The sequence below is a fragment of the Mesoplodon bidens genome (genome assembly GCF_964165515.1).
Source record: "Mesoplodon bidens genome assembly, chromosome: 12".
NCBI classification, from domain to species: domain Eukaryota; kingdom Metazoa; phylum Chordata; class Mammalia; order Artiodactyla; family Ziphiidae; genus Mesoplodon; species Mesoplodon bidens.
Window position 1 is genome coordinate 80,279,443 of NC_138168.1, and position 26,452 is coordinate 80,305,894.

A 26,452-nucleotide genomic window follows, 5' to 3' on the forward strand; every position below is an offset into this window, starting at 1 on the left:
AGAAGCTCCAGTAAACAATCCAGTGCTAGATGGTATACCATGTGCAAGAAATAACCAATGGCTCTAACAGCTGCTCATGTGTGGAACTTAGATATTTTCTGTTTACCATTAGAAACCTTTAGAAATAACTGTGAAATGCAAAGAATTCTCATCCCTTTGACTACAAAACACATATGAGAAAATTCAATCTTAGAGTCTTTTTCACTTACAAAATGATTAGTTCTCAAGTATGAGGAAGAGTGTTGGGAGGCCATATGATGAGTTCTGTTCGGGACGTATTAGATCTGAGGTGTTTGTGGGTTAACCAGATGGAGGTGCCTATTGTCCGTCTGAAATATGTTTTTTTGCTGATATTGGATTTATCTCAAAGATTAGTAAAATGATGAGCATCAAGAAAAAGTAAACAAATCAGAAAGTAGTGTACCTCCTCCAAAAAAGAAACACCCCAAAACAAAAAAACCCATGATTTAACAATTTAACTACAGCTAGAATAATGTTTTCAGTTTTAATTGCTACAACTTGATAAATCTGGGCAGAAGAAGTACAGGTTTTAATAATTATAGTGATCAGAGCATAGAAAGATTTCCCTATGATGACTCAGTGTATGTGGGAGAGAGGGAATCCTTTTCAAAGAAAAAGTTAAGAGGGGTTCAGTTGCTATAAAATCAAATAAGACACACATTAATTGAATTTAGATTGTTCACTAAGTTCTAGAATACCACAAGTACAAGACAAAACTAGACTGAATTACATAGAATGTGTTACTTTACAGAATTGACAAGAAACCCATGGAACTATAGATTCAAGAAGGATTCATGTCCTGAAATCATAGATGATAGTCCCATAACTGGTAATGAAAACTAGAAATATTCTTGGGATATTCTTTGAACTCACAGTGTAACAGCTTTGAAATATTCCTGAGGTCGCAGGTAGAAATGGTGCCATTTTCAAATATTTTCCTTTTACTCACTGCCTAAATTAATACTGAGCAAGGAAAATCATGATTATGGATACAGATGACACCAGATTCTTAATAATGTTTTATCAATATTTATAATGATAGAAAATGAATGTTTAAAATGTAAGAAAGACATTTTTGATTTTTATGGAAATTAAGAAATTTCTGGCTTAGCATTTTGGTGACCTACTGGAGAATTGCTGTTACCTGGCTAAGTTATCCCATTCTGTAGTAAATTTTTCTAAGAACACTTCGACGACATTCATACAGTTGTGGTAATCTCGTGTTCTCTGGAAATCCTCTTCCCTTTGCAAGCACAGATTTTTGGACTGAAGGCACAGATCCAGCCACTGGTCATTTAAATGACTTATTTCCTTGTGTTCAGGAGACTCCTGCTTCTTGGTTAACTCATCCACCTTCTCTGTAATAGTGGTCACTGATGACTGTTTGCACTGTAGTTTCTTAACAAAATCCTAAAGGATAACAACAATAAAATAATGTTGAATAACCCCCCCCCCAAATAAATACAGATTGAGACATAGATACAATACCTCTGAATACTTTATGTAATTGAAGAATGTATAGTGAGGGACAAAGAGAAAATCTAAAATCATCATACTTCCTTATGAACAAATTTCCAAGTGTTTAAGAATCAGAGGGTACTGTGGTATTTTCTTGTGTTACTTTGAAAAATATAAAGAAAAACTGATAAATGTGAAACAGTATTATAGCCACTAAGGAAAAAAGTTAATATTTTATCTTAAAGTGCATCCTTAGTTTTCTAAAAATTTTTAAAGTTCATGCTTTTGAGAACAAAATCTAATTTATATCCTTTCCATTCTTCTTTCTGCATATGCAAACAATATCCCAGTAGAAAATAAAAGTGGCTGATTGTCACAGAGAAAAAATAAATGTTAAGGTTTGTTAAAAATCTGGTACAGGGCTTCCCTGGTGGCACAGTGGTTAAGAATCTGCCTGCCAGTGCAGGGGACACGGGTTCGAGCCCTGGTTGGGGAAGATCCCACATGCCGCGGAGCAACTAAGCCCGTGTGCCACAACTACTGAGACTGCGCTCTAGAGCCCGTGAACCACAACTACTGAGCCCGCATGCCACAACTACTGAAGCCCACGTGCCTAAAGCGCGTGCTCCGCAACAAGAGAAGCCACCGCAGTGAGAAGCCTGCGCACTGCAACGAAGAGTAGCCCCCGCTCGCTGCAACTAGAGAAAGCCCACACACAGCAACAAAAACCCAATGCAGCCAAAAGTAAAATAAATTAATTAAAAAAAAAGAATTCTTAAAAAAAATAATCTGGTACAACTTCCAATCAAGTTAATATACTTATAATAGTTTTCTATTATATTTTAAATTATATAAATATTTTATTGGTTTTTAAATCAGTTGTATGTTAATATGTTGTATATATTAAATCTATATTTAATAAATTGATAAATCCAACAGCTTTAGCAATATTGTGATGAAAAGTTAATGAATAATAAGGCTTCATGTTTGTTTAATGGCAGAGTCTTCTGGTTCTGCTAGCTAAACCACAGTTCTTTATTCAGAAATAAGGTACAGAGTGAATGTCCTTCAATGCAAGTGGCCAACTGGAGCTCCAAGAAAATATCTGAATGTTCACTTTCTGAGCTATATTTTTCTGGCACCAAATGAAAGTTGTTCTATCTCATTCCTTAAATAACTTTGTGTAAGGATTGATTGACATACACCCGTCCTGGTCTCCTCTAGCTCCCCTGGAGGCACGTTAATTCCTACCTTTACTTGAGACACCATGTTCTGTGCAATATTTAGCTCCAGTTCTGAGTGCCTCCTCTTCATATTCTGCAGCTGCTGATTGGCATCCTGGAGGTAAATCCAAAGCTCAGCCTTCATGTGCTTGATCTCTTCCCAGCCCTGAGTTAAGTTCTGTGCCTGGGCAAGCCTTTGTTCAATCTGGAGAAAACACAGAGGCAAAAGTTAGCAATGGACAGAAACATTTATGTTCAATGAATCAGCCTGTCCATGTACACAGGCCAACACACGTGCACGCACGCACACACACACACACACATACACACACACACGAGTGATAAATCCAAAAAGAATTCTTTATTTGCTTCAAGAAAAACAGATTTTATATTTAGGTTTTCTAAAGACTTCACATGTCTGAGACTTATGCCATATGATTTCAATCAATACTGTGAAGGTCTAGAAGTTTTAACAATTTATTAGGTCAGAAGCTGCCCTAATGGTTTTTCACATTGGGCATTTCAGTGGATACATCTGTTTGACTGAGTCATCAATTTGGTCTTGGGGTTAACTAGAAAAGACTTATATTGTCCTCTAGTGCACAGTTGCTGATACTTCTTATAGAACACTGAGTTATTAACATTTTAGATATATGTTTAGATCTGCTTCACTGGTTTTTGAAATCATATAACTTATTTCGATAAATCATTTCTGTAAAAAAAATATAGGAGCTATATCATCTTTCTTAAGGATTTAAATACAGACTTGCTTTGGTAATGTAATAAAACATAAAAGTAAAAAAACATATGTTAGTTTAATTATTTTAATATCTATAATTATTTAATTATCTTAATTTCTTCATTATTTTTTCCTTTAGATCATTTTACTATTCTGGAATATTAATCAGTTAAATAACAAAACCAAGTCTTTTTTTTTTTTTTAATCCAAACATGTTGTGTTCCAGAGTTTAAGGCAGCAGCAGCAAACACACGGGCTCTGTGGCGCCATCTGTCTGCTGCAGACAGGTACTGCTAACTCATCACAACACTGTCCAAAGGGCCCAGATACAGCTTCACAATTCTTCTCAACACCACACTCAGGCACTGCCAATGAATTAGAAGGGTCATGACAGATGTCTGCCATCCTAATAGGAAGGGTCAGGAGGCCCTTTCACACTAAATATGACCGAAAGAAAACAATGGAAAAGGAGAAAAGAAAAAAAATGAGTGAAAAAATAGGAAAAGAGGAAGAGAGAATGGTAATTGAGGAGAAAAGAGAAGAGGAAAGAGGTGCGAATGTTTAGCAGTTCAATGGGACTAAATATTTCACTTCCAATTCAGTGGCATCAGTATTAGAGTGTGCTTACTTCTCTGTGACTTAGTTGAAATTCAATACATATTTAGTATAATGCTTGTAGGAGCATTATAGCAAGAATACCCCAAAGAGAAAACTTTTTTCACATCTAACATTCAAGCAAGAGAATATAGTCAGATATATCCAATGTCCTTTTTTAACTTTTACCATTTGTTCTGTTTGTTGAATGTCTTTTGCTGTGGTTTTCACTGAAGAGTTTGACAAGTCACACATGGTGCAAAGGAGATCCAAGTAGGTCCTTGCCTGTTCCTGCAAAGCTCTGAAGTGTTTGACCTGAAAAAACAAAAAACAAAACAAAAAAAAACTTGTCAGAGTGAAAGAGACGCATGCTATATTTAGATAGGAAATATTTGTACGATTTGTGATATTTTGTTGACATTTCAAAAATAAACTTGCTATGCTCAGTATTTTCACCATTGTTGTAAATGACATATATTAGTTACTCAAAAGAAAGCTTTCCAAACACACTGGCAGGGAGCCAGTCGTCCACCAGCTGTTTCTTACTCTAATTAGCCTGTATGGTCTGGGAAAGGGGAACAACCAAGAAACTTCCACAGTTTTCCCAGATTCTCTGTTCACATTCTAGCTTGTTTTCTTTTCTTTTTTTTTTTTTAATATTTATTTATTTATTTTTGGCTGCATCGGGTCTTCTTTGCGGCATGTGGGATCTTTTATTGCGGTGCACGGGCTTCTCTCTAGTTGTGGTGTACGGGCTCAGTAGTTGTGGCACACGGATTCCAGAGAGCGTGGGCTTCTGTAGTTGTGGTGTGTGGACTCCAGAGCCTGTAGTTGAAGCACGCAGGCTCTCTAGTTGTGGTGCATGGGCTTAGTTGCCACGTGGCATGTGGGATCCTAGTTCCCCAACCAGGGACGGAATTGGCATCCCCAGTTGTCAGGCTACTGCAGGATGAGAAGTGATGATGGCCTGATGCAGGGCGATGGGTGGTAGAGGTGGTGAGAAGTGGCTTTCGCTTACTCCGTCTTTGTGATTAATGGGGAAGGAGGTATTGACTGCAAGTTGTATGGGAGAAAGTTGATCTACAGAAACAGCAGGTGATCTTCCAAAATCATAGCTAATAATGGAGCCTAACTTTTTGACTCATCTCAGTATATTTCCTCTAAGCTGTGTGGGTTGCCTAGACACATCATTCTCACATAAATGTAACAAATACGGATCAATTTCCCATTAAGTAGAAAGTAGCACCTAAACTTTTATCCGCTGCACAAACTGACTGGTGTTTCACTTCCAATTAGTATCATTAGCCATTAACCAAAACCATCCCATCAGGTACCCATGGCTCAGAGAAAGTTATCTGTCCCAAACAGCCTTTGGAAATGAGAAGAGAATGAGATATCCGAATTTTTATTTTATAAATATTTTAACTTTAAAAAATAATGATTTATTTTAAAATGTATACAGTTGGCCTGATTCCAAAAGCATTGGGAGCAGCTTGTTGATTGTCAATGACAAAACAGTTATGAAAGATTTTTGCTAAAAATCAATTTCAAGGGCAAATCTGATAGTACTTTTTCTCATTCCCCCAAATTCACATCATGCCTTATGAAAACAAATGACATTCTTAATGGAATCAAATCAGTCTGTCATTGACTAATGGTAGTGAGGACCATATTATCATTACATATGTATTGAGCGTTTACCATGTGGGAGGCACTGGGGATCCATGACGCACCCTGGGACCCTGACCAAATTCAACTGCAGCCAATCAAAGCCTGACCAGAGTCTGACACCCTGTCAGTAGTGGAATTCTCCAGTGACACATCCAAGCTAACTAATGACCCAGGACCTGCTCGACTTTACATGAAAGCAGTACTTGCCAAAGGAAAGACTGATCAAAACAAAGCAAAACAAAACCAAAAAGAAACAACAAAAAACCTCTTCCCCATCAGAACTGAGGTCCAGGTGTTTCCAATACCTCTAATTCCTTTCTCTGTTGCTTCCAAAAGGGGGCAGCCCATTTTGAGAAGCAGTGTGGAGGGGGCAGAAAGCAAAACAATGAACCATACAGTCACTGAATCTGGGCCCCAGGAAGGATCAGCATCCTCCTGCAACCACAGCTAATGCGGGTAGCTGGAGGAAATTTCCTGTTCTAGCGGAAGGTCATTGGGATTAATGTTATTTTCTCCCTCCCTTTTACTTCTTTTTTTGGGAACAAAGGAGAAGAATCAAACTTTGGTCTGGATTGTTCTGAATAAAGTACATTGGAAACAAACAGCCACAAGACAATGAATGACCCAAGAAAGCTCACAGTCTAATGAAAAAGCAGAATACAGACAATCTTTATTTCATTTCTTGATTCAAGGAGAGCCATGTTTGATTTGTCTATATTCTATTTTTTTTTTTTTTTTGGGGGTACGCGGGCCTCTCACTGTTGCAGCCTCTCCCATTGCAGAGCACAGGCTCCGGACGCGCAGGCTCAGCAGCCATGGCTCACGGGCCCAGCTGCTCTGCGGCATGTGGGATCTTCCCGGACCGGGGCACGACCCCATGTCCCCTGCATCAGCAGGCGGACTCTCAACCACTGCAGCACCAGGGAAGCCCCATATTCTATTTTTTATAAGGTGTAATACATGCACTTCTGTGAGCCATTTCATGACTTAAATAATGTAAGTCATTTACGCCAGAAAGTATACTTTGGGGGACGTATTAACTGCACATATTCTCTAAGCGGACTAAATGAACAAGCATATTATTTTAATATCAGTTTGAGGCAAAAAAATTGAATTTTTGCATTACTTCCTACCTGGCAGCAACCTTTAGAACTAAATTCCTTTAAAATATATTCTTTGCACTACATAGAAAAGTTGCTTAGTACAAAAAATTTAAAAACATCCCTCAAATATTCTGATGAAGTCTCAGCAGCAACATTTTAAGCATGTAGATGTCAAATTAATATGCCATAGGTTCCTTTCACATGATAACAATTAATAATTCATTCAGCATTCATTCAATAATTATTTAATAAGCACCTCATTTTGTGCCAAAAAATGCAGGAGAGGCTAATTTTGCTTTTCTGTTTACAAATCATGTACACTGCGGTACAACACTTGAATTTCTTCATAACTTTCAGAAGCAAGCATACTTATAATCACTTTACCTGTTAGAACACTGAGGCTCAGAGAAATTCAGTGATTTACCCATGGTCACCCTGTTGAGCAGGTACTGGAATCGATCTTTTGGCTACAGTGCCCATGCCCTATTTATTCTACCAGATTGACCTCAGTTGTGCATCCGTCTTCCTGGTTAGAATGTGGACTTGACTGGAATCAAGCTCAGACCTTATTTATACTTTTGTATCTCCAGCAACCAGCACAATTTGGCACATAAGAGGTACTTAACATGTTTTCATCAAATGAATGAATCACAGCATAACATAAGCTTTCAGGAATCACAAACTACCTGCTTAACGGCTTCTGCCCTGCTGAGAGGGGGATGTGCGCTTGGCTTTAAGTCGGGCTGGACTGCAGAAAGCCAGGCCTGGCACTGCTGCAGGGTGTCTTGTCGACTAACCTGCTTCTGAAGTTCATGTTCCAGACTCTGGTACACCTGAGACAGAACAATCATGCTGTGGTTGTGAGAGCTGTTTTATATCTCTAAAAAGATCACTGGAAGCAAATGAAACAAGTCCACTTTAAATGGATCCCTCTCCCCACCATGCCCCCCAAAACCAGACACATATCTACGGAGTCTGCATATGTTCCCAGTTTATAACTTCTCAACCCACACATTACAACATAATATCCTGTTCATGGAAAGACAAGGTGGGCAGGGTTATGTAACGCTAGAAATGTGTTAGAATACATAAAATCTTTGAAGTAAATTGGTCAAACATAAATCAAAAGTTTTTGCAGCTTTCCCCCATAGTATAAATACTGTCCTTTTCATTTAAACTAGCAACTAAAAGTAAAAATAAAATGCCAGCTCATGAAAAGATAACCAATATTTCTCTAACTGAAAAGCTTCTGTTTTAGGGGTAGGGTAAATTGGAACTAAATTATAACACAGGGGAGGGGAGAGTTTGATGCCCTCATTTCATCTTAGAAGTTACATTCCAGGACAACACTAATCTAGAATAACCCAGACATTTTCTAATGCATCTATTCAATTACTTAATCCTCAACCAGCCAAGCAATTTCCATTTTATCCACAAAGACATGTTGAGAAACTATTATGTGTTTCCTTGAAATCAAGGTAAAATATACCTATGATGTTTTCTGAGCAAACTCTTCATCAAAAACAAAAGAAAGAAAAAAGACTATGAGGTTAGGCTGGCTTTTCTTTCCTTATTGAGACAACAGAAGCAGTAATTGAATTCTGCTTTTCTCTGTCATCTATTAAATTACTCATTTTTATCTGATATTAGGACTATCCCTTATTTATTTTTATTCCAAGCAGAACTAAAAAGAAAAAAGGTATTTTGCTTTCTTTAACATTTTTGCAAAGTTTAATTATAAGATTCTGACCCTGTTCTTAGAATTTCATCTACTTTTTAAAAGTTTATTTTTAAAATATGCTTGTCTTTCAAACATTTACTAATTAAAAAAAAAAAAAAAAAGCTGTGTCCCTAATGCACAGAAAAAGGCTGCTACAAAGACAGTGCTAAGAAATCTCTGTTGAGTGAGTGAACAAATGAGCTCACCAGAAAGCTCCATGCTGCTGTTTTTCTTGTCTCACCCCCTTTTCCCCTTTGTCATCATCTGCAATTATTTGTTTTATCCCTCTTTTTAATTAACTTTTTGAAGGTGGATTTTCCAAGTCTAGGGATCAACTAATGTCACCCAGCATTTTTTTTACTAGCGTGATGAACACAGATAATTCTCCCCATGTCACTTGTATTTCTCCAGTTCTTACTAAATAGCCCAGTAACAAAAATAGATGGACTCTTCTCAGTGTCATTTATAAATTCCAGAATAATAAAGAGTAATCCACTAATTTTACTTAATTGTTAAAAGGGCAATTCTTATTTATCTTAGACTTATATCTATAACATTAAGGATTCCATTTTATTGGAGGGATACCCACTGAAGTATACCTCAAAATTGGTGCTTACTTCTTTTCTCAATTTCTATATGAATACATAAAAACACTGAATTAGAGTAGAACCTGGGCTGCATAGAGTTAAAAAGAAATAATTATTGTGTGACTTACAGAATAAACTTATTTTGATGTCATAGAATAAACGGCAAATTAGAAAGAAGCATTATTGATGGTGTGCAAATAAAAACAAACAAAATTAAAAATTTTTTCATAATCAGTTCATGGAATAAAGGGATTGCGTAAAGCCACATGTCTGAAATTCGCCACTTCATCACATCAATCAAATATATGATATGTTAGTTCTATATTCACATAGAGACTATGAAATCTATCCTCTTATTTTCTGTCTGGAAAAACACCAAAACGATCCCAAAGACTGAAGCACAAAAACTATTTTTAAAAACCTCCAGTTTGCACAGTTTTTCTCCTTAATTCTTCATCATTCTAGAATGTTCCAGTGGTACTCACCCTCTGGGCTGTACTGCAGATGGCTGAGTAACTATCCTTTGTGCCCTGCAGATGAGCGCGTACATTTTGTTTAAGTTTCGCTTGGAGGTGGTCTGCACACTGGCTGATCAAATTGTCGCCTTTAATTTTAAGGTTGTTCAAACGGTCTTCAAAACCAGCAATTTCTTCCATCATTGCCTACAAAAAAAAACGGAACAAGTACTGAGTTCTCATTCCATTTTTAGTCTTTAAATAATCTATTCATCAAACAGAAAGTTAAAGATCAATCATTTCACTGTTTAAAATGTTTTTAAAAGAGTTTTGCAATTTGCCTTGGTTACCATATCAACAAATGAAAAAAAAAGTATATTTTCAGAGATACTCCAATGGGAAAAGTTAATGAATTTAATGGATTGAGTTACATACGAATAATGAACTAATCTTTAAGTGATTTCATGAGGCTGATCTCAGTTAGAGATCTGCTCCATGGTATTATTACCAGCAAGAAGGATGTTAATACATTTTTCAACTCTATAAGTTATAATTCTGGTATAATTTATATCTAAAATAATCTAATTACAACTAAATCTAATTTACTAATGTCTAATTTATCTAATATGATATCTGATTTATGTAATAATCGAATGTCTAAATTATGTAATATCTAAGTTACATCTAATAATACTTATATTGATAAAAATAAAAACAACCATTATCACTTACCATTTATTAAGCACCTGGTATAGTGCAGGGACTATATATAAGCCCGGATAAATGTGCATTATTACTATTGTTTTACAGATGAGGAGATTGAAGCACAGAGATGTTATAAAACATGTTCAAGGGACTTCCCTGGTGGCACAGTGGTTAAGAATCCGCCTGTCAATGCAGGGGACACAGGCTCGAGCCCTGGTCAGGGAAGATCCCAAATGTCGTGGAGTAACTAAGCCCGTGTGCCACAACTACTGAGCCTGCGCTCTATAGCCCGTGAGCCACAACTACTGAAGCCTGTGCACCTAGAGCCTGTGCTCCGCAACAAGAGAAGCCACTGCAATGAGAAGCCCGCGCACCGCAATGAAGAATAGCCCCTGCTCGCCACAACTAGAAAAAGCCTGTGCACAGCAACGAAGACCCAATGCAGCCGAAAAGAAAAGAAAAACCATGTTCAAGGTTTCACAAGTAGTAAATGGCACAGCCCCAGCTTTGGGCCCGTCTCTGCCCGATTCCAGTTCACACACACCACTATGCCCACCTGTGTTCTCTAGCGAGTGTTCTCACAAGATCACTTAGAGAGCAGGAACCAACTTTTTCAAATCAGGTTCTAATTTCCTTACAATGCTGATGACAAGGGACATTCCAACACAAAGTTTCCTGGGTTGACACATCAATACATCTAAGGGAAACCAGGTGGTCCTTCAGTAGCCCAGGGTCCACCACTTTTTTTCCAGTGGTGCTGGGTTAACAGTTATTATATATGCCATATTGAAAAGAAACATTTTGTCTTCGAGCTGGAATGGAACCACTACGTCATGAGGTTACTGAGGGTATTTTCTCAGTGCCAAATAGACTATATCATGTAGTTAATTTTCTGTTGGTATTTGCTAAATAAAATTTTCTCCTATAGGAATACTGAAGCCCAGAATGGTTAACCGGTCTTCCTAAGACACACTACTAGATATTTACCACGTCACAATTAAAAATCAGTTTCCCATTAAACTCACCAAAATTGCTCCATAAAATTGTGACTATATGACATCTGTCATCTGGCACATATAATTACTAAAAATACATATTAATAAATATACTAACACCACATATCAGTACTGTACTTTATGGTTTACAAGATACTTTCACATACATTATCTCCCGTGATGACCACAACAGCTATGTGATGGGGCTGGTGTCATTATCACCCTTAACAGAGGAGAAAAAGGAGGCGCAGAGAGGCTAAGTCCCCCCAGTTAGGAAGAAGACAGTCTGGCTAGAACCCAGACTCTTTGACTATTATTTTTGTACCCTATCTTTGGCTATACTTTTCTAAAATAAAGATAATTTCTCTTTGATAAATTACTCCCTAAAGATTGTATTCTGCAATGAAAAACTATTGGCTGGGAAAAACGCTACAATATGTTCAGAAGGTGAATGCCAAGATTCAGCCGTTGTTAGTCACTTAAATATTAAATTGAACTGTTCTCAATTATCAGTCATTCTTGAGACTCAGACCTGATTCTTTAGGTGCAGTCATTACGACCCAGAGAGGTGCATGCGTGCGCTCACACACACACGCACGCACATACACATGGCACACCTGCTGAAGCCACCCTGTATTCTTCAGTTCTTTAAAGCTCAGGCATACCTTGTGGTGGGCCAGTTGCTGGGTAACCGTCTCTAGACTGCTTGTCTCCATGAGGTCGGGTGCCACTAACCTTCCTGACATCTGCAGCAGCCACTTTTCCACTTCTTGGAGCTCACCGTTGTAATCTTCGTGGTCTCTGACTTTCACCTCGAGACAGCAAACATGCTCCTGTGAAGCCAGGTGGCCGTTAGAAGTGATTTTCAAGCCAAAAATCTACTCAAAACTTTCATATTTTTAAAAGCCCAGGACAACTCATAGGGTAGGTAGAGTTACACACATCAGAAACTTACTAGGAACGGAAAAAAAAAGATACAACACAACCCACAAAGTCATTTCGCCATTTAAAATGCCCATCTGAATAAAAGGAAAAATATTGACCCATACCAGGCCTTAAAATTTTCTGACAGATAAAAAGGAGTCAGGACCCCCTTTGTGGCAAATACACATATTTGTATTGAATTTCTGATCACTCCTTACTTTTCCTGCACTGCAGAGGTTCTGGTAATCACTTTGAAGTTGATCTATTTTGTCCTTTAAAGTAACATCCTGCACCAGCTCCAGGAGGGCTTTGCCTTTTTCTCTCACTGATTTTACTGATGGTTCATAGGACAACACCGTTTGTTGAAGTGACTTGAATTACAAAGAAAAAACAACAAGAGCCAGCTCATCTATGTGATCAAGGTGAATATATACATATACGTTGGCATGTATAAGTTTATCTACTTCACATAAAGGCCTGTCATATACTTTAAAAATTAATAAGTATAAAGCAATAAAGAGAGAATGCCTTTTTATGGCTAATACAGTTTTTCAATACAGAGTAAAAGTAAGACATCAAATAGCCCTTCACATGCGCAGAGAGAAGTATGGAAAAGAATTACATTCAGCTAAATTTAACATGGTTCATATTGCTGGCTTCTAGCTCATTCCTTTCGGCAGAGAAATAAACCTTAGTTCTCTATGAAGGGAGCGAGGTGCTATCTTTTGATTTTGACTCGTGAAATCAATAGCAGCTTGAGCTGGATGTGAAGACTGGGAGACAAATTCCAGTTGCAATGTTGCTATGATGGCCTAAAAGTGCTATCTAAATATATCAAGAACTAAAAAAAAAGAAAAAAAATATATAAAGAACTCAGAGGGAACTAAAAAAGAAGAAGTAGTGTGATTCTTATATAACACCTTCAAAGACACACTGTCAGGCTAGGCAGAAGAACCAAGGACAGGAATAGACATACTGGCTGGAGTAGGAAAAAGCTTCCGACAGGAAAAGCTTTGAGGCAAGCCATCACACTGTAATTCTTAAAGAATATCGCTAAATAATTTGGGTCAAATTTAGAAAACAGACTATTCCATGTATAATCTTCAATAACTGTTTCACAGATTTGAGCATGTGAAATATTTATATCTACAGCATGTATAGTGATATCCACATCACCATTTATTCTTTCAAAAATTAATTTCTAAGATGTTTAACTACAGTTGGTTAATTAGAATTCATTTTCTTAGAAGTATGATGTCTCATTTTGAATTTACCACAGGTCAGTTTATAGGCCTTCTGTACCAAAAGATGAAGGAAAGACTCTACATGAAAGATAAAATCTGTAGGTGTGAGATCCTAATGCCAAGAAGGTTTTTCTGGAGGATCCACATACCTGGATCACACTGTCAGAACAGATCTCCATTTACTGATACAACCTTTGAATATCAGACAAATACAATTCCTGAATGGAAAAATAAGTCTGGTGTAGTGTTTCCAGCCAAATAAATCTATACCACTCCCCGCCAGCAGAATAGGCACGTTAAGGACTTTTTCTAGCACTCACTAAGGGTGACACAAACCAGGAATCACATCCCACCAGCTCAGTCCCACGTGACGTCCTCGTGCATCTGTCACTTAGTAACAACACACTACCTTGTATTTAGATAGTTGAGCTTTTTTCTCATATAATTCCATTTTGGGTTCTCCAGGAATGTGTAGGATTTCTTGGTATTCTGCTATCCACTGAGTTAGTGCTTTGTATTTATCTGAGAATTCCTTCGTTAAATGAAGGCCTTTTTCCAGAGTCATGTGCTCCTTCCGGACAGTGCTGGTCAGTTCCTTCAACTGTTCCACATGGTCATGGATCTCTTTTCTTAACGTCTCTGCCTCACTATCTTCCAAGTATGTAAGAGCCCTCTCTCCTTTCTCTCGGGCTGATTTGAGCAAACTCTGGCCTTTCTCCATGTCTTTTAGCAAACCCTGAGAAAAAGTGGGAGGCAAATGCAAACAAACAAATGAATAAACAAACAAATAAATGCAAGTAACTTAGCATTATTTCTTTCCTTTTAAAGAACAGCCTTTGAAGTCCCATTCTTGAGTCCACTGATTTCTCCTTAAAATATGTTTTTTGAAGTTTATAACCAGATTTGGCACGGCAGCAATCAGGAATCTTCTTTACTTCAGCATAGGTCTTTTTTTTTTTTTTTATGGTATTAGTTTTGTAAGAAACCACCAAACTGCCTTCCAAAGTAACTGTACCATTTTGCATTCCCACCAGCAATGAACGAGAGTTCCTGTCACTCCACATCCTCACCAGCATTTGTTGCTATCAGTGTTCTGGATTTTGGCCATTCTAATTGGTGTGTAGTGGTAATTGGGTTGTTTGTTTTCTTATTGTTGAGTTTTAAGAGTTCTTTGTATGTTTTGGATAACGGTCCTTTATCAGATATGAATTTCGCCAATATTTTCTCCTAGTCTGTGGCTTGCCTTCTCATTGTCTTAATGCTCTTTTAAAATTAATATTCTACCTTTTGCATAGGTAATATATGCATATGATACAAAATCCAAAAGGTACAAAGAGTGTCCACTGAAAAGTAAGCCTTCCCCAACCTTTGTCCCTGGGACTCCCAGTTCACTGCAGAGAAAACACTGGTTGTTTCCAGTTTCTTACCTGGTCGTTCCAAAGGTGGTCTGTGCAAAGATACACATAAACGTGCACATTTATGTTCTTTTTGTTTTTAGATAATCAGCAGCATGCTACATATACTCTTCTGCACTGTTTTTTTCACCTAAAAATGTATCTTGGAGATGGCACCTTATCAGTCCAGATAAGCTGCCACATATTTTTAAATGGTGACATAGTATTCCATAGTTTGATGTACTGTTTCTTTAACTAGCCCCCTACTGATGGACATTTAGATTATTTCCAATTTGCTGCTGTTACTAACAATGCTGCAACAAAAATCCTCGTAACACATCATTTCCCACAGGGGCAAATATACCTGTAGGGTAGATTCCTAGAAATAGGATTGCTTTGGTCAAGGATATATGAGTTTTTACATCTTCATAAATATTGTTTAATTATTTCAGAACTCATGGAAAGAATGAACAACCTAAAATGTTGCCTCTGTTGGAAGGCCTCTGTGGAGTTTATCACAGAAACAATCAAGCACATTGCTTTGAAGCATTTACCTTTCATTTCCATCAACTGCAAGTTCGTTCCTCCTTTTTTTTTTTTTTTTTTTTTTTTTACATAGGAGTATTACTTGATTTTTTTTTTTCCATCAGAGTTTTTTTTTTTTTTTGGGGAGTTATGATTTTTATTTTATTTTATTTTATTTTTTTATAACAAATTTAATCAGTTATACATATACATATGTTTCCATATCCCCTCCCTTTTGCGTCTCCCTCCCACCCTCCCTATCCCACCCCTCCAGGCGGTCACAAAGCACCGAGCTGATCTCCCTGTGCTATGCGGCTGCTTCCCACTAGCTATCTACCTTACGTTTGGTAGTGTATATATGTCCATGCCACTCTTTCACTTTGTCACAGCTTACCCTTCCCCCTCCCCATATCCTCAAGTCCATTCTCTAGTAGGTCTGTGTCTTTATTCCTGTCTTACCCCTATATTCTTCATGACATTTTTTTTCTTAAATTCCATATATATGTGTTAGCATACAGTATTTGTCTTTCTCTTTCTGACTTACTTCACTCTGTATGACAGACTCTAGGTCTATCCACCTCATTACAAATAGCTCAATTTCATTTCTTTTTATGGCTGAGTAATATTCCATTGTATATATGTGCCACATCTTCTTTACCCATTCATCCGATGATGGACACTTAGGTTGTTTCCATCTCCGGGCTATTGTAAATAGGGCTGCTATGAACATTTTGGTACATGTCTCTTTTTGAATTATGGTTTTCTCAGGGTATATGCCCAGTAGTGGGATTGCTGGGTCATATGGTAGTTCTATTTGTAGTTTTTTAAGGAACCTCCATACCGTTCTCCATAGCGGCTGTACCAATTCACATTCCCACCAGCAGTGCAAGAGTGTTCCCTTTTTTCCACACCCTCTCCAGCATTTATTGTTTCTAGATTTTTTGATGATGGCCATTCTGACTGGTGTGAGATGATATCTCATTGTAGTTTTGATTTGCATTTCTCTAATGAGTAAAGATGTTGAGCATCCTTTCATGTGTTTGTTGGCAGTCTGTATATCTTCTGTGGAGAAATGTCTATTTAGGTCTTCTGCCCATTTTTGGATTGGGTTGTTTGTTTTTTTGTTATTGAGCTGCATGAGCTGCTTATAAATTTTGGAGATTAATCCTTTGTCAGTTGCTTCATTTGCAAATATTTTCTCCCATTCTGAGGGTTGTCTTTTGGTCTTGTTTATGTTTTCGTTTGTTGTGCAAAAGCTTTTAAGTTTCATTAGGTCCCATGTGTTTATTTTTGTCTTTATTTCCATTTCTTTAGGAGGTGGGTCAAAAAGGATCTTGCTGTGATTTATGTCATAGAGTGTTCTGCCTATGTTTTCCTCTAAGAGTTTGATAGTGTCTGGCCTTACATTTAGGTCTTTAATCCATTTTGAGCTTATTTTTGTGTATGGTGTTAGGGAGTGATCTAATCTCATACTTTTACATGTCCCTATCCAGTTTTCCCAGCACCACTTATTGAAGAGACTGTCCTTTCTCCACTGTACATTCCTGCCTCCTTTATCAAAGATAAGGTGACCATATGTCTGTGGGTTTAACTCTGGGCTTTCTATCCTGTACCATTGATCTATCTTTCTGTTTTTGTGCCAGTACCATACTGTCTTGATTACTGTAGCTTTGTAGTATAGTCTGAAGTCAGGGAGCCTGATTCCTCCAGCTCCATTTTTCGTTCTCAAGATTGCTTTGGCTATTCGGGGTCTTTTGTGTTTCCATACAAATTGTGAAATTTTTTGTTCTAGTTCTGTGAAAAATGCCAGTGGTAGTTTGATAGGGATTGCATTGAATCTGTAGATTGCTTTGGCTAGTAGAGTCATTTTCACAATGTTGATTCTTCCAATCCAAGAACATGGTACATCTCTCCATCTATTTGTATCATCTTTAATTTCTTTCATCAGTGTCTTATAATTTTCTGCATACAGGTCTTTTGTCTCCTTAGGTAGGTTTATTCCTAGATATTTTATTCTTTTTGTTGCAATGGTAAATGGGAGTGTTTCCTTGATTTCACTTTCAGAGTTTTCATCATTAGTATATAGGAATGCCAGAGATTTCTGTTCATTAATTTTGTATCCTGCAACTTTACCAAATTCATTGATTAACTCTAGTAGTTTTCTGGTAGCATCTTTAGGATTCTCTATGTATAGTATCATGTCATCTGCAAACAGTGACAGCTTTACTTCTTCTTTTCCAATTTGGATACCTTTTATTTCCTTTTCTTCTCTGATTGCTGTGGCTAAAACTTCCAAAACTAGGTTGAATAAGAGTGGTGAGAGTGGGCAACCTTGTCTTGTTCCTGATCTTAGTGGAAATGGTTTCAGTTTTTCACCATTGAGGACGATGCTGGCTGTGGGTTTGTCATATATGGCCTTTATTATGTTGAGGAAAGTTCCCTCTATGCCTACTTTCTGCAGGGTTTTTATCATAAATGGGTGTTGAATTTTGTCGAAAGCTTTCTCTGCGTCTATTGAGATGATCATATGGTTTTTCTCCTTCAATTTGTTAATATGGTGTATCACGTTGATTGATTTGTGTATATTGAAGAATCCTTGCATTCCTGGAATAAACCCCACTTGATCATGGTGTATGATCCTTTTAATGTGCTGTTGGATTCTGTTTGCTAGTATTTTGTTGAGGATTTTTGCATCTATGTTCATCAGTGATATTGGCCTGTAGTTTTCTTTCTTTGTGACATCCTTGCCTGGTTTTGGTATCAAGGTGATGGTGGCCTCGTAGAATGAGTTTGGGAGTGTTCCTCCCTCTGCTATATTTTGGAAGAGTTTCAGAAGGATAGGTGTTAGCTCTTCTCTAAATGCTTGATAGAATTCGCCTGTGAAGCCATCTGGTCCTGGGCTTTTGTTTGTTGGAAGATTTTTTATCACGGTTTCAATTTCAGTGCTTGTGATTGGTCTGTTCATATTTTCTATTTCTTCCTGGTTCAGTCTCGGCAGGTTGTGCATTTCTAAGAATTTGTCCATTTCTTCCAGGTTGTCCATTTTATTGGCATAGAGTTGCTTATAGTAATCTCTCATGATCTTTTGTATTTCTGCAGTGTCAGTTGTTACTTCTCCTTTTTCATTTCTAATTCTATTGATTTGAGTCTTCTCCCTTTTTTTCTTGATGAGTCTGGCTAATGGTTTATCAATTTTGTTTATCTTCTCAAAGAACCAGCTTTTAGTTTTATTGATCTTTGCTATTGTTTCCTTCATTTCTTTTTCATTTATTTCTGATCTGATTTTTATGATTTCTTTCCTTCTGCTAACTTTGGGATGTTTTTGTTCTTCTTTCTCTAATTGCTTTAGGTGCAAGGTTAGGTTGTTTATTCGAGATGTTTCCTGTTTCTTAAGGTGGGATTGTATTGCTATAAACTTCCCTCTTAGGACTGCTTTTGCTGCATCCCATAGGTTTTGGGTCGTCGTGTCTCCATTGTCATTTGTTTCTAGGTATTTTTTGATTTCCTCTTTGATTTCTTCAGTGATCACTTCGTTATTAAGTAGTGTATTGTTTAGCCTCCATGTGTTTGTATTTTTTACAGCTCTTTTCCTGTAATTGATATCTAGTCTCATAGCATTGTGGTCGGAAAAGATACTTGATACAATTTCAATTTTCTTAAATTTACCAAGGCTTGATTTGTGACCCAAGATATGATCTATCCTGGAGAATGTTCCATGAGCACTTGAGAAAAATGTGTATTCTGTTGTTTTGGGATGGAATGTCCTATAAATATCAATTAAGTCCATCTTGTTTAATGTATCATTTAAAGCTTGTGTTTCCTTATTTATTTTCATTTTGGATGATCTGTCCATTGGTGAAAGTGGGGTGTTAAAGTCCCCTACTATGATTGTGTTACTGTCGATTTCTCCTTTTATGGCTGTTAGTATTTGCCTTATGTATTGAGGTGCTCCTATGTTTGGTGCATAAATATTTATAATTGTTATATCTTCTTCTTGGATTGATCCCTTGATCATTATGTAGTGTCCTTCTTTGTCTCTTCTAGTAGTCTTTATTTTAAAGTCTATTTTGTCTGATATGGGAATTGCTACTCCAGCTTTCTTTTGGTTTCCATTTGCATGGAATATCTTTTTCCATCCCCTTACTTTCAGTCTGTATGTGTCTCTAGGTCTGAAGTGGGTCTCTTGTAGACAGCATATATATGGGTCTTGTTTTTGTATCCATTCAGCCAATCTGTATCTTTTTTTTTTTTTTTTTTTTTTTTTTTTTTGCGGTACGCGGGCCTCTCACTGTTGTGGCCTCTCCCGTTGCGGAGCACAGGCTCTGGACACGCAGGCTCAGCAGCCATGGCTCACGGGCCTAGCCGCTCCGCGGCATGTGGGATCTTCCCAGACCAGGGCACGAACCCATGTCCCCTGCATCGGCAGGCGGATTCTCAACCACTGCGCCACCAGGGAAGCCCCAATCTGTATCTTTTGGTGGGAGCATTTAGTCCATTTACATTTAAGGTAATTATCGATATGTATGTTCCTGTTCCCATTTTCTTAATTGTTTTGGGTTCGTTATTGTAGGTCTTTTACTTCTGTTGTGTTTCTTGCCTAGAGAAGTTCCTTTAGCATTTGTTGTAAAGCTGGTTTGGTGGTGCTGAACTCTCTCAGCTTTTGCTTGTCTGTAAACGTTTTAATTTCTCCATCAAATCTGAATGAGATCCTTGCTGAGTAGAGTAATCTTGGTTGCAGGTTTTTCTCCTTCATCACTTTAATTATGTCCTGCCACTCCCTTCTGGCTTGTAGAGTTTCTGCTGAGAGATCAGCTGTTATCCTGATGGGGATTCCCTTGTGTGTTATTTGTTGTTTTTGCCTTGCTGCTTTTAATATGATTTCTTTGTGTTTAATTTTTGACAGTTTGATTAATATGTGTCTTGGCGTATTTCTCCTTGGATTTATTCTGTATGGGACTCTCTGTGCCTCCTGGACTTGATTAACTATTTCCTTTCCCATATTAGGGAAGTTTTCAACTATAATCTCTTCAAATATTTTCTCAGTCCCTTTCTTTTTCTCTTCTTCTTCTGGAACCCCTATAATTCGAATGTTGGTGCGTTTAATGTTGTCCCAGAGGTCTCTGAGACTGTCCTCTGTTCTTTTCATTCTTTTTTCTTTATTTTGCTCTGCAGCAGTTATTTCCACTATTTTATCTTCCACCTCACTTATCCGTTCTTCTGCCTCAGTTATTCTGCTATTGATCCCATCTAGAGTATTTTTTATTTCATGTATTGTGTTTTTAATCGATGCTTGATTCATCTTTAGTTCTTCTAGGTCCTTGTTAACTGTTTCTTGCATTTTGTCTATTCTATTTCCAAGATTTTGGATCTGGGAAATAGAATCTTGGATCATCTTTACCATCATTATTCTGAATTCTTTTTCAGGTAGACTGCCTATTACCTCTTCATTTGTTAGATCTGGTGGGTTTTTATCTTGCTCCTTCTCCTGCTGTGTGTTTTTCTGTCTTCTCATTTTGCTTATGTTACTGTGTTTGGGGTCTCCTTTTTGCAGGCTGCAGGTTCGTAGTTCCCGTTGTTTTTGGTGTCTGTCCCCAGTGGCTAAGGTTGGTTTAGTGGGTTGTGTAAGCTTCCTGGTGGAGGGGACTAGTGCCTGTGTTCTGGTGGATGAGGCTGGATCTTGTCTTTCTGGTGGGCAGGTCCACGTCTGGTGGTGTGTTTTGGGGTGTCTGCAGACTTTTTATGATTTTAGGCCACCTCTCTGCTAATGGGTGGCGTTGTGTTCCTGTCTTGCTAGTTGTTTAGCTTAGGGTGTCCAGCACTGTAGCTTGCTGGTCGTTGAGTGAAGCTGGGTGCTGGTGTTGAGCTGGAGATCTCTGGAAGATATTTGCCGTTTGATATTATGTGGAGCTGGGAGGTCTCTTGTGGACCAGTGTCCTGAAGTTGGCTCTCCCACCTGAGAGGCACAGCACTGACTCCGGGCTCCTCAATTTTGGATGATGTGTTGTCTATTCATGTATTCCGCAGATGCAGGGTACATCAAGTTGATTGTGGAGCTTTAATCCGCTGCTTCTGAGGCTGCTGGGAGAGGTTTCCCTTTCTCTTCTTTGTTCTCACAGCTCCTGGGTCTCAGCTTTGGATTTGGCCCCGCCTCTGCGTGTAGGTCGCCGGAGGGCGTCTGTTCTTCGCTCAGACAGGACAGGGTTAAAGGAGCAGCCTCTTCGGGGACTCTGGCTCACTCAGGCCGGGCGGGAGGAAGGGGCACGGAGTGCGGGGCGAGCCTGCAGCGGCAGAGGTCGGCGTGACGTTGCACCAGCCCGAGGCGCGCCGTGCGTTCTCCCAGGGAAGCCGCCCCTGGATCCCGGGACCCCGGCAGTGGCGGGCTGCACAGGCTCCCGGAAGGGCGGTGTGGGCAGTGACCTGCGCTCGCACACAGGCTTCTTGGCGGCGGCAGCAGCAGCCCCAGCGTCCCACGCCCGTCACTGGGCTCCGCGCTTTCAGTCGCGACTCGCGCCCGTCTGTGGAGCCCCTTTAAGCAGCGCTCTTAATCCCCTCTCCTCGCGCACCAGGAAAGCAAGAGGGAAGAAAAAGTCTCTTGCCTCTTCGGCATCTCCAGAGTTTTCCCGGACTCCCTCCCGGCTAGCTGTGGCACATTAGCCCCCTTCAGGCTGAGTTCTCGCCGCCAGCCCCAGTCCTCTCCCTGCGCTCTGACCGAAGCCCGAGCCTCAGCTTCCAGCGCTGCGCGCCCCAGCGGGCGAGCAGACAAGCCTCTCGGGCTGGTGAGTGCCGCTCGGCACCGATCCTCTGTGTGGGGATCTCTCCGCTTTGCCCTACCCAGGTATGTGGGGGGTTTCTTGCCTTTTGGGAGGTCTGGGGTCTTCTGCCAGCGTTCAGTAGGTGTTCTGTAGGGGTTGTTCCACGTGTAGCTGTATTTCTGGTGTATCCGTGGGGAGGAAGGTGATCTCCGCGTCTTACTCTTCCGCCATCTTACCCGGAACTCCCAGCATAGGTCTTTTAAAGTCTTGATCAGCATATCATTTCCAAATCAGAGACTTAAGGAAGAACTTGATGTTTCTCTTGTCCTTAACAGTGCTCCTATAGATCTGAGTTAAAACTCTATTAACGCACAGTGCCATGAATTTGAGATATTTTTTTTCTTTAATAGTTAGTGTCAAACTGGAACTTAGTTAAGAATTTCGTGCGCAGCCATGTGTAAGACATTGAAATAACTTCACAACACAAATAAATGAAAGCCAGTTTTGGCTTAAGAGATTATAACTTGGAATTTAGAGTGAAATGATGAGCCAAGGATCACCAATCATACTGGGCGGGGATAAACACAGGCACTCCCAATTCTACGCCAGAGACAGGAACAGCTCATGAAAAAAGAAGGGTTGGGAGACAAGCCTGATATTTGCATGCCTACCTCCAATGTCTTCATTTTTTTCCCCATCATCACTTTATCTACTTTATCAATTTTGGCAGCCACATTCTTGAAGTTTTTGTGAGTAGAGCTGTACCAATCCAAATAGGAACTTAAAGATAATTCTGATTCCTCCAAACTCTGGATCTCTTCCTCCAGGAATTTTATTTGTTCCTTTGAAAGAAGAAACACAATTGAACAGTGATTAAAGACCTGTGCCAGTGCCTTTCTTGATAAACACGTATTATCTTCACTGGAAGTTAGCGAAAGGAAGAACATCTGGCTTGTGAAGTTTGCTGGCCTATGATGAGCAGGGGTGGCCCACTCACCAGCACCTGGAGGAGAAGGGCTTGGTATCTGGACGTCAGCTGCGTGGCCTGGCAGCCCATTCGGCTGCTCACGTGGCTCTCATCCAGGATCTCCTGGGCTCTGGCTCCCACTTCCTCAACTTCATCTCTGTACGCAGTGACTTCCTCATGCCACTTCTGAAATGACACAATATTGGAGGGAAAGGTTCAATCTTACAGATTCTTGAGTAAGACAAATAAATATATCTTCTTACTAGAAAACGATTTCAGTGTATTGTTACAATATACTTATTCTGTGATGTAATTTTGAAAATACTTCACATAAAACCTTCATGAAAATGTAATTCCAGTAACATGATAAAAACTGTACACTTAATGAGTTTGAGTGCTTTTCTGTCTATATTACATATATTTTTATATCTTTTGTTGTACTTAGATAAATTTTAAAATAGATGAATAAGGAAAAGAAGTTCCAGAGGCCTAAGGATTATTTTGATCATGTGCACTGACTCTACATAAAAATTTGAATAAAATTAATTTTCAAGTATTATGTCAATGTAGTATATTAGAGCAATTTCAAATCAGAGCCATAAAGAAATTATTGCAACCCTAGCATTCATGTATCTTTACCAAGCAAGGTAATAAAGATTGGGAAGAAAATATAAAATACTTCATTAAACTAGACTGCCTTAGGATTCTAATAAATAATTGCTGATAGAAGAATGCTCCATTATAATGTACATCAAATTTCATTGCAAGTAGAAAGAGATTTTGCAAAAGCTAAACCTTGGACCAAAAGTTACTAAATATTTTAAGGAAACAAATTATGCAAGGCAACTGCTACTTTGACAAAGATGAGGAATTTACATTTGTTGTACCTTCATCTGATGTAATTGTATCTCCTTGGCTGCCCGGTTAGACTGACGTCCACTTCTGAGACTCACTTTGTCCTCCATTGCTTTTAGCCACTCGTCTACTTGCTGAAACTTTTGTTCCATCAGTCTCAATTTGTTGACTACATTATTGAACTGAGTTCGGGTCTCGGACAGCCTCTGCTGGTAAGCCTGCCAGTCCTGCCGGAGAGACTCTAATGCCCGGTCCTCCGTCTGGGGGATGCCCGATGGTATCACTTCCTCTCTGGCGTGCAGCACTGAATGCAACAGGGCCTGCCCCTCTGCACAGCGCACCTGGAGCTCCTGTAGGGGAAAGGTATGGCTGCCACACCTCACTCATATTTTACATCCATGTAGGTGATCATGTCTCACTCAAGCCAACTGTGCCCTTCACGCTGGCTTCAAGAAAACTTCACGTTAGGAAAGAATGCTTTGATTCCGACTTACACAAAAAAATATGTACCGAAAACTGAATACTGTCTCCCAAGTCAGGAAAAACATTCTGAAATATTTCCAGTTAAATTAATCAGAATGCACACATATACATACAAATACACACACCGAGAGAAATATTTTTCTCAGTCATCTTAGAAGCAGTGTCTGAAATTCGGCTTTTCAGCCTACAGGCAAAAAACACTGCGATTAAAGGGTTATTGTTTAATATAATAACCTAGGCTTTTTTTGGCTCCTAATCTGTTTAAAGAGCCTAAGGTTTCTTGCTTTGACATTGAATGGGGTCAGTGCTACATGTGTGGTTGAGAAGGGAACAATGGACCTTGTTTTTGCTAAGGAGGGAGCCTTTGCCAAAGATGTTCTAGGGAATGCGTTGGCAAAGAGAAGTTGGCCCTGGAGGGTACAGGGCATACAATCCTGGAAGGCTGAATTATCACACCTGCCCATCAGGTACTCCTAGGTACAAATACATTTCCCTCCACCAAAGCATAAGTCCCAGAAATTTACCCTATAAATTTAGTATGAACCAAGTCTTGAAGAGCATAAACTACTTTTTTTATAGAAAGAAAAACTCATATCCTTAAAGTTGTTGGCAAAACGGTATTATACACTTGTGTTACTTGATCTGATCATCTAAAGTTGAAAGGGGCCAAGTCATATCCTACCAAGAATGTTAAAAGTGCCAACATATTTAGTCAGAATACAATATTATTAAAAAATCTTTAATACCAACGAAATTGCTCACAACTGACCACTTTTACCCATAGAAATAGCAACCTTATATGGTTCAGACTATTGAATACATTTGTCCTCAGCTATGATATCACTCCAAGAATGTTGTAATGTGAATGTATTGTAAATGGAAAAGAAGAACAATTTATATGGTAAAGTATTAATCAAAATGATGACAAACAGAAATTTTATTCCAAAATTCCTAAAATTTTTTAAAGGTAATTTTGTACAATCTCTTTCCTTAATTCAGGGTTTGGCAAACTTTTTCCATAAAGGGTTGGTCAGTAAACATTTTAGGCTTTGTGAGCCACACAATCTCTGCTGCAAGTACTTAACTGCCTAACCTTGCCATTGTGGTGCCAAAGCAGCCATAGACGCTACATATATGAACAGGTGTGGCTGTGTTCCAATAAAATCTTATTTAAAATACGGGTTCTGGGCTACAGTCTACTGATCCTTGCCCTAATTAATCTCCTTTTTAAAAATTAATTAACTTATTTATTTATTTATTTTTGGCTAGGTTGGGTCTTCATTGCTGTGCGTGAGCTTTCTCTAGTGGCGGCGAGCAGTGGCTACTCTTCGTTGTGGTGTGTGGGCTTCTCATTGCAGTGGCTTCTCTTGTTGTGGAGCACGGGCTCTAGGCACGTGGGCTCAGTAGTTGTGGCTCACGGGCTCTAAAGCACAGGCTCAGCAGTTGTGACACACGGACTTAGCTGTTCCGTGGCATGTGGGATCTTCCCGGACCAGGGCTTGAATCCGTGTCCCCTGCATTGGCAGGCGGATTCTTAACCACTGAGCCACCAAGGAAGCCCCTGTTCTTCTTAATATATCACCATTTCCCTATTTTATGGCAGTTTTCACTATTCTACACATCACTGCATTAGATAAATTCTTATATATATACTACATTTCAAGTATTTATTCTGAGGGAAAAATATAGTTAAATATTTAAAAAATCTATATGTTCTAAGACTCAAATTAAGCTTTCAGTAAATGCAAAATAATTTGTGAACATGTTTCACACTGCTGGCAGACCCCCAGATGACTAAGCGAGCTGTAGGACATCAGGACCCTGAAGTAGTTCCGCTGTGCAGTTGGAATGTCACGTCTCCACCACCAATTTCTGCCTTAGCGTCTCCCCTCCCTTTTTAACATTTGTGGTGACTCAAAATAAGACAGTGTCAATAAGAATGAATACACAGTGAACTGAGAGGTTGGAGTTAGGTTTGAGTTTGGGCTACATTAATACTGACCAAAGTGCAACATTTTCTTCTGGAACAGGAGAAAC

General features: G+C 38.9%; 1 protein-coding gene across 17 annotated transcripts in view; it reads right to left on the reverse strand.

Moving 5' to 3' along the window:
* SYNE1 (spectrin repeat containing nuclear envelope protein 1) overlaps positions 1 to 26,452 on the reverse strand; it is a 466,561-nt gene that overhangs the window by 201,534 nt on the left and 238,575 nt on the right. For all 17 annotated transcript variants that reach the window (XM_081251412.1, XM_081251411.1, XM_081251427.1 and 14 more), the window contains 11 exons: positions 23,965 to 24,282; positions 23,108 to 23,263; positions 22,782 to 22,952; positions 13,849 to 14,175; positions 12,414 to 12,566; positions 11,937 to 12,104; positions 9,602 to 9,778; positions 7,496 to 7,642; positions 4,225 to 4,350; positions 2,731 to 2,907; positions 1,166 to 1,431 (listed from right to left, as the gene is read on the reverse strand). In XM_081251412.1, the coding sequence (XP_081107538.1) occupies positions 1,166 to 1,431; positions 2,731 to 2,907; positions 4,225 to 4,350; positions 7,496 to 7,642; positions 9,602 to 9,778; positions 11,937 to 12,104; positions 12,414 to 12,566; positions 13,849 to 14,175; positions 22,782 to 22,952; positions 23,108 to 23,263; positions 23,965 to 24,282 (2,186 nt within the window). The remainder of the gene's footprint in view (positions 1 to 1,165; positions 1,432 to 2,730; positions 2,908 to 4,224; positions 4,351 to 7,495; positions 7,643 to 9,601; positions 9,779 to 11,936; positions 12,105 to 12,413; positions 12,567 to 13,848; positions 14,176 to 22,781; positions 22,953 to 23,107; positions 23,264 to 23,964; positions 24,283 to 26,452) is intronic.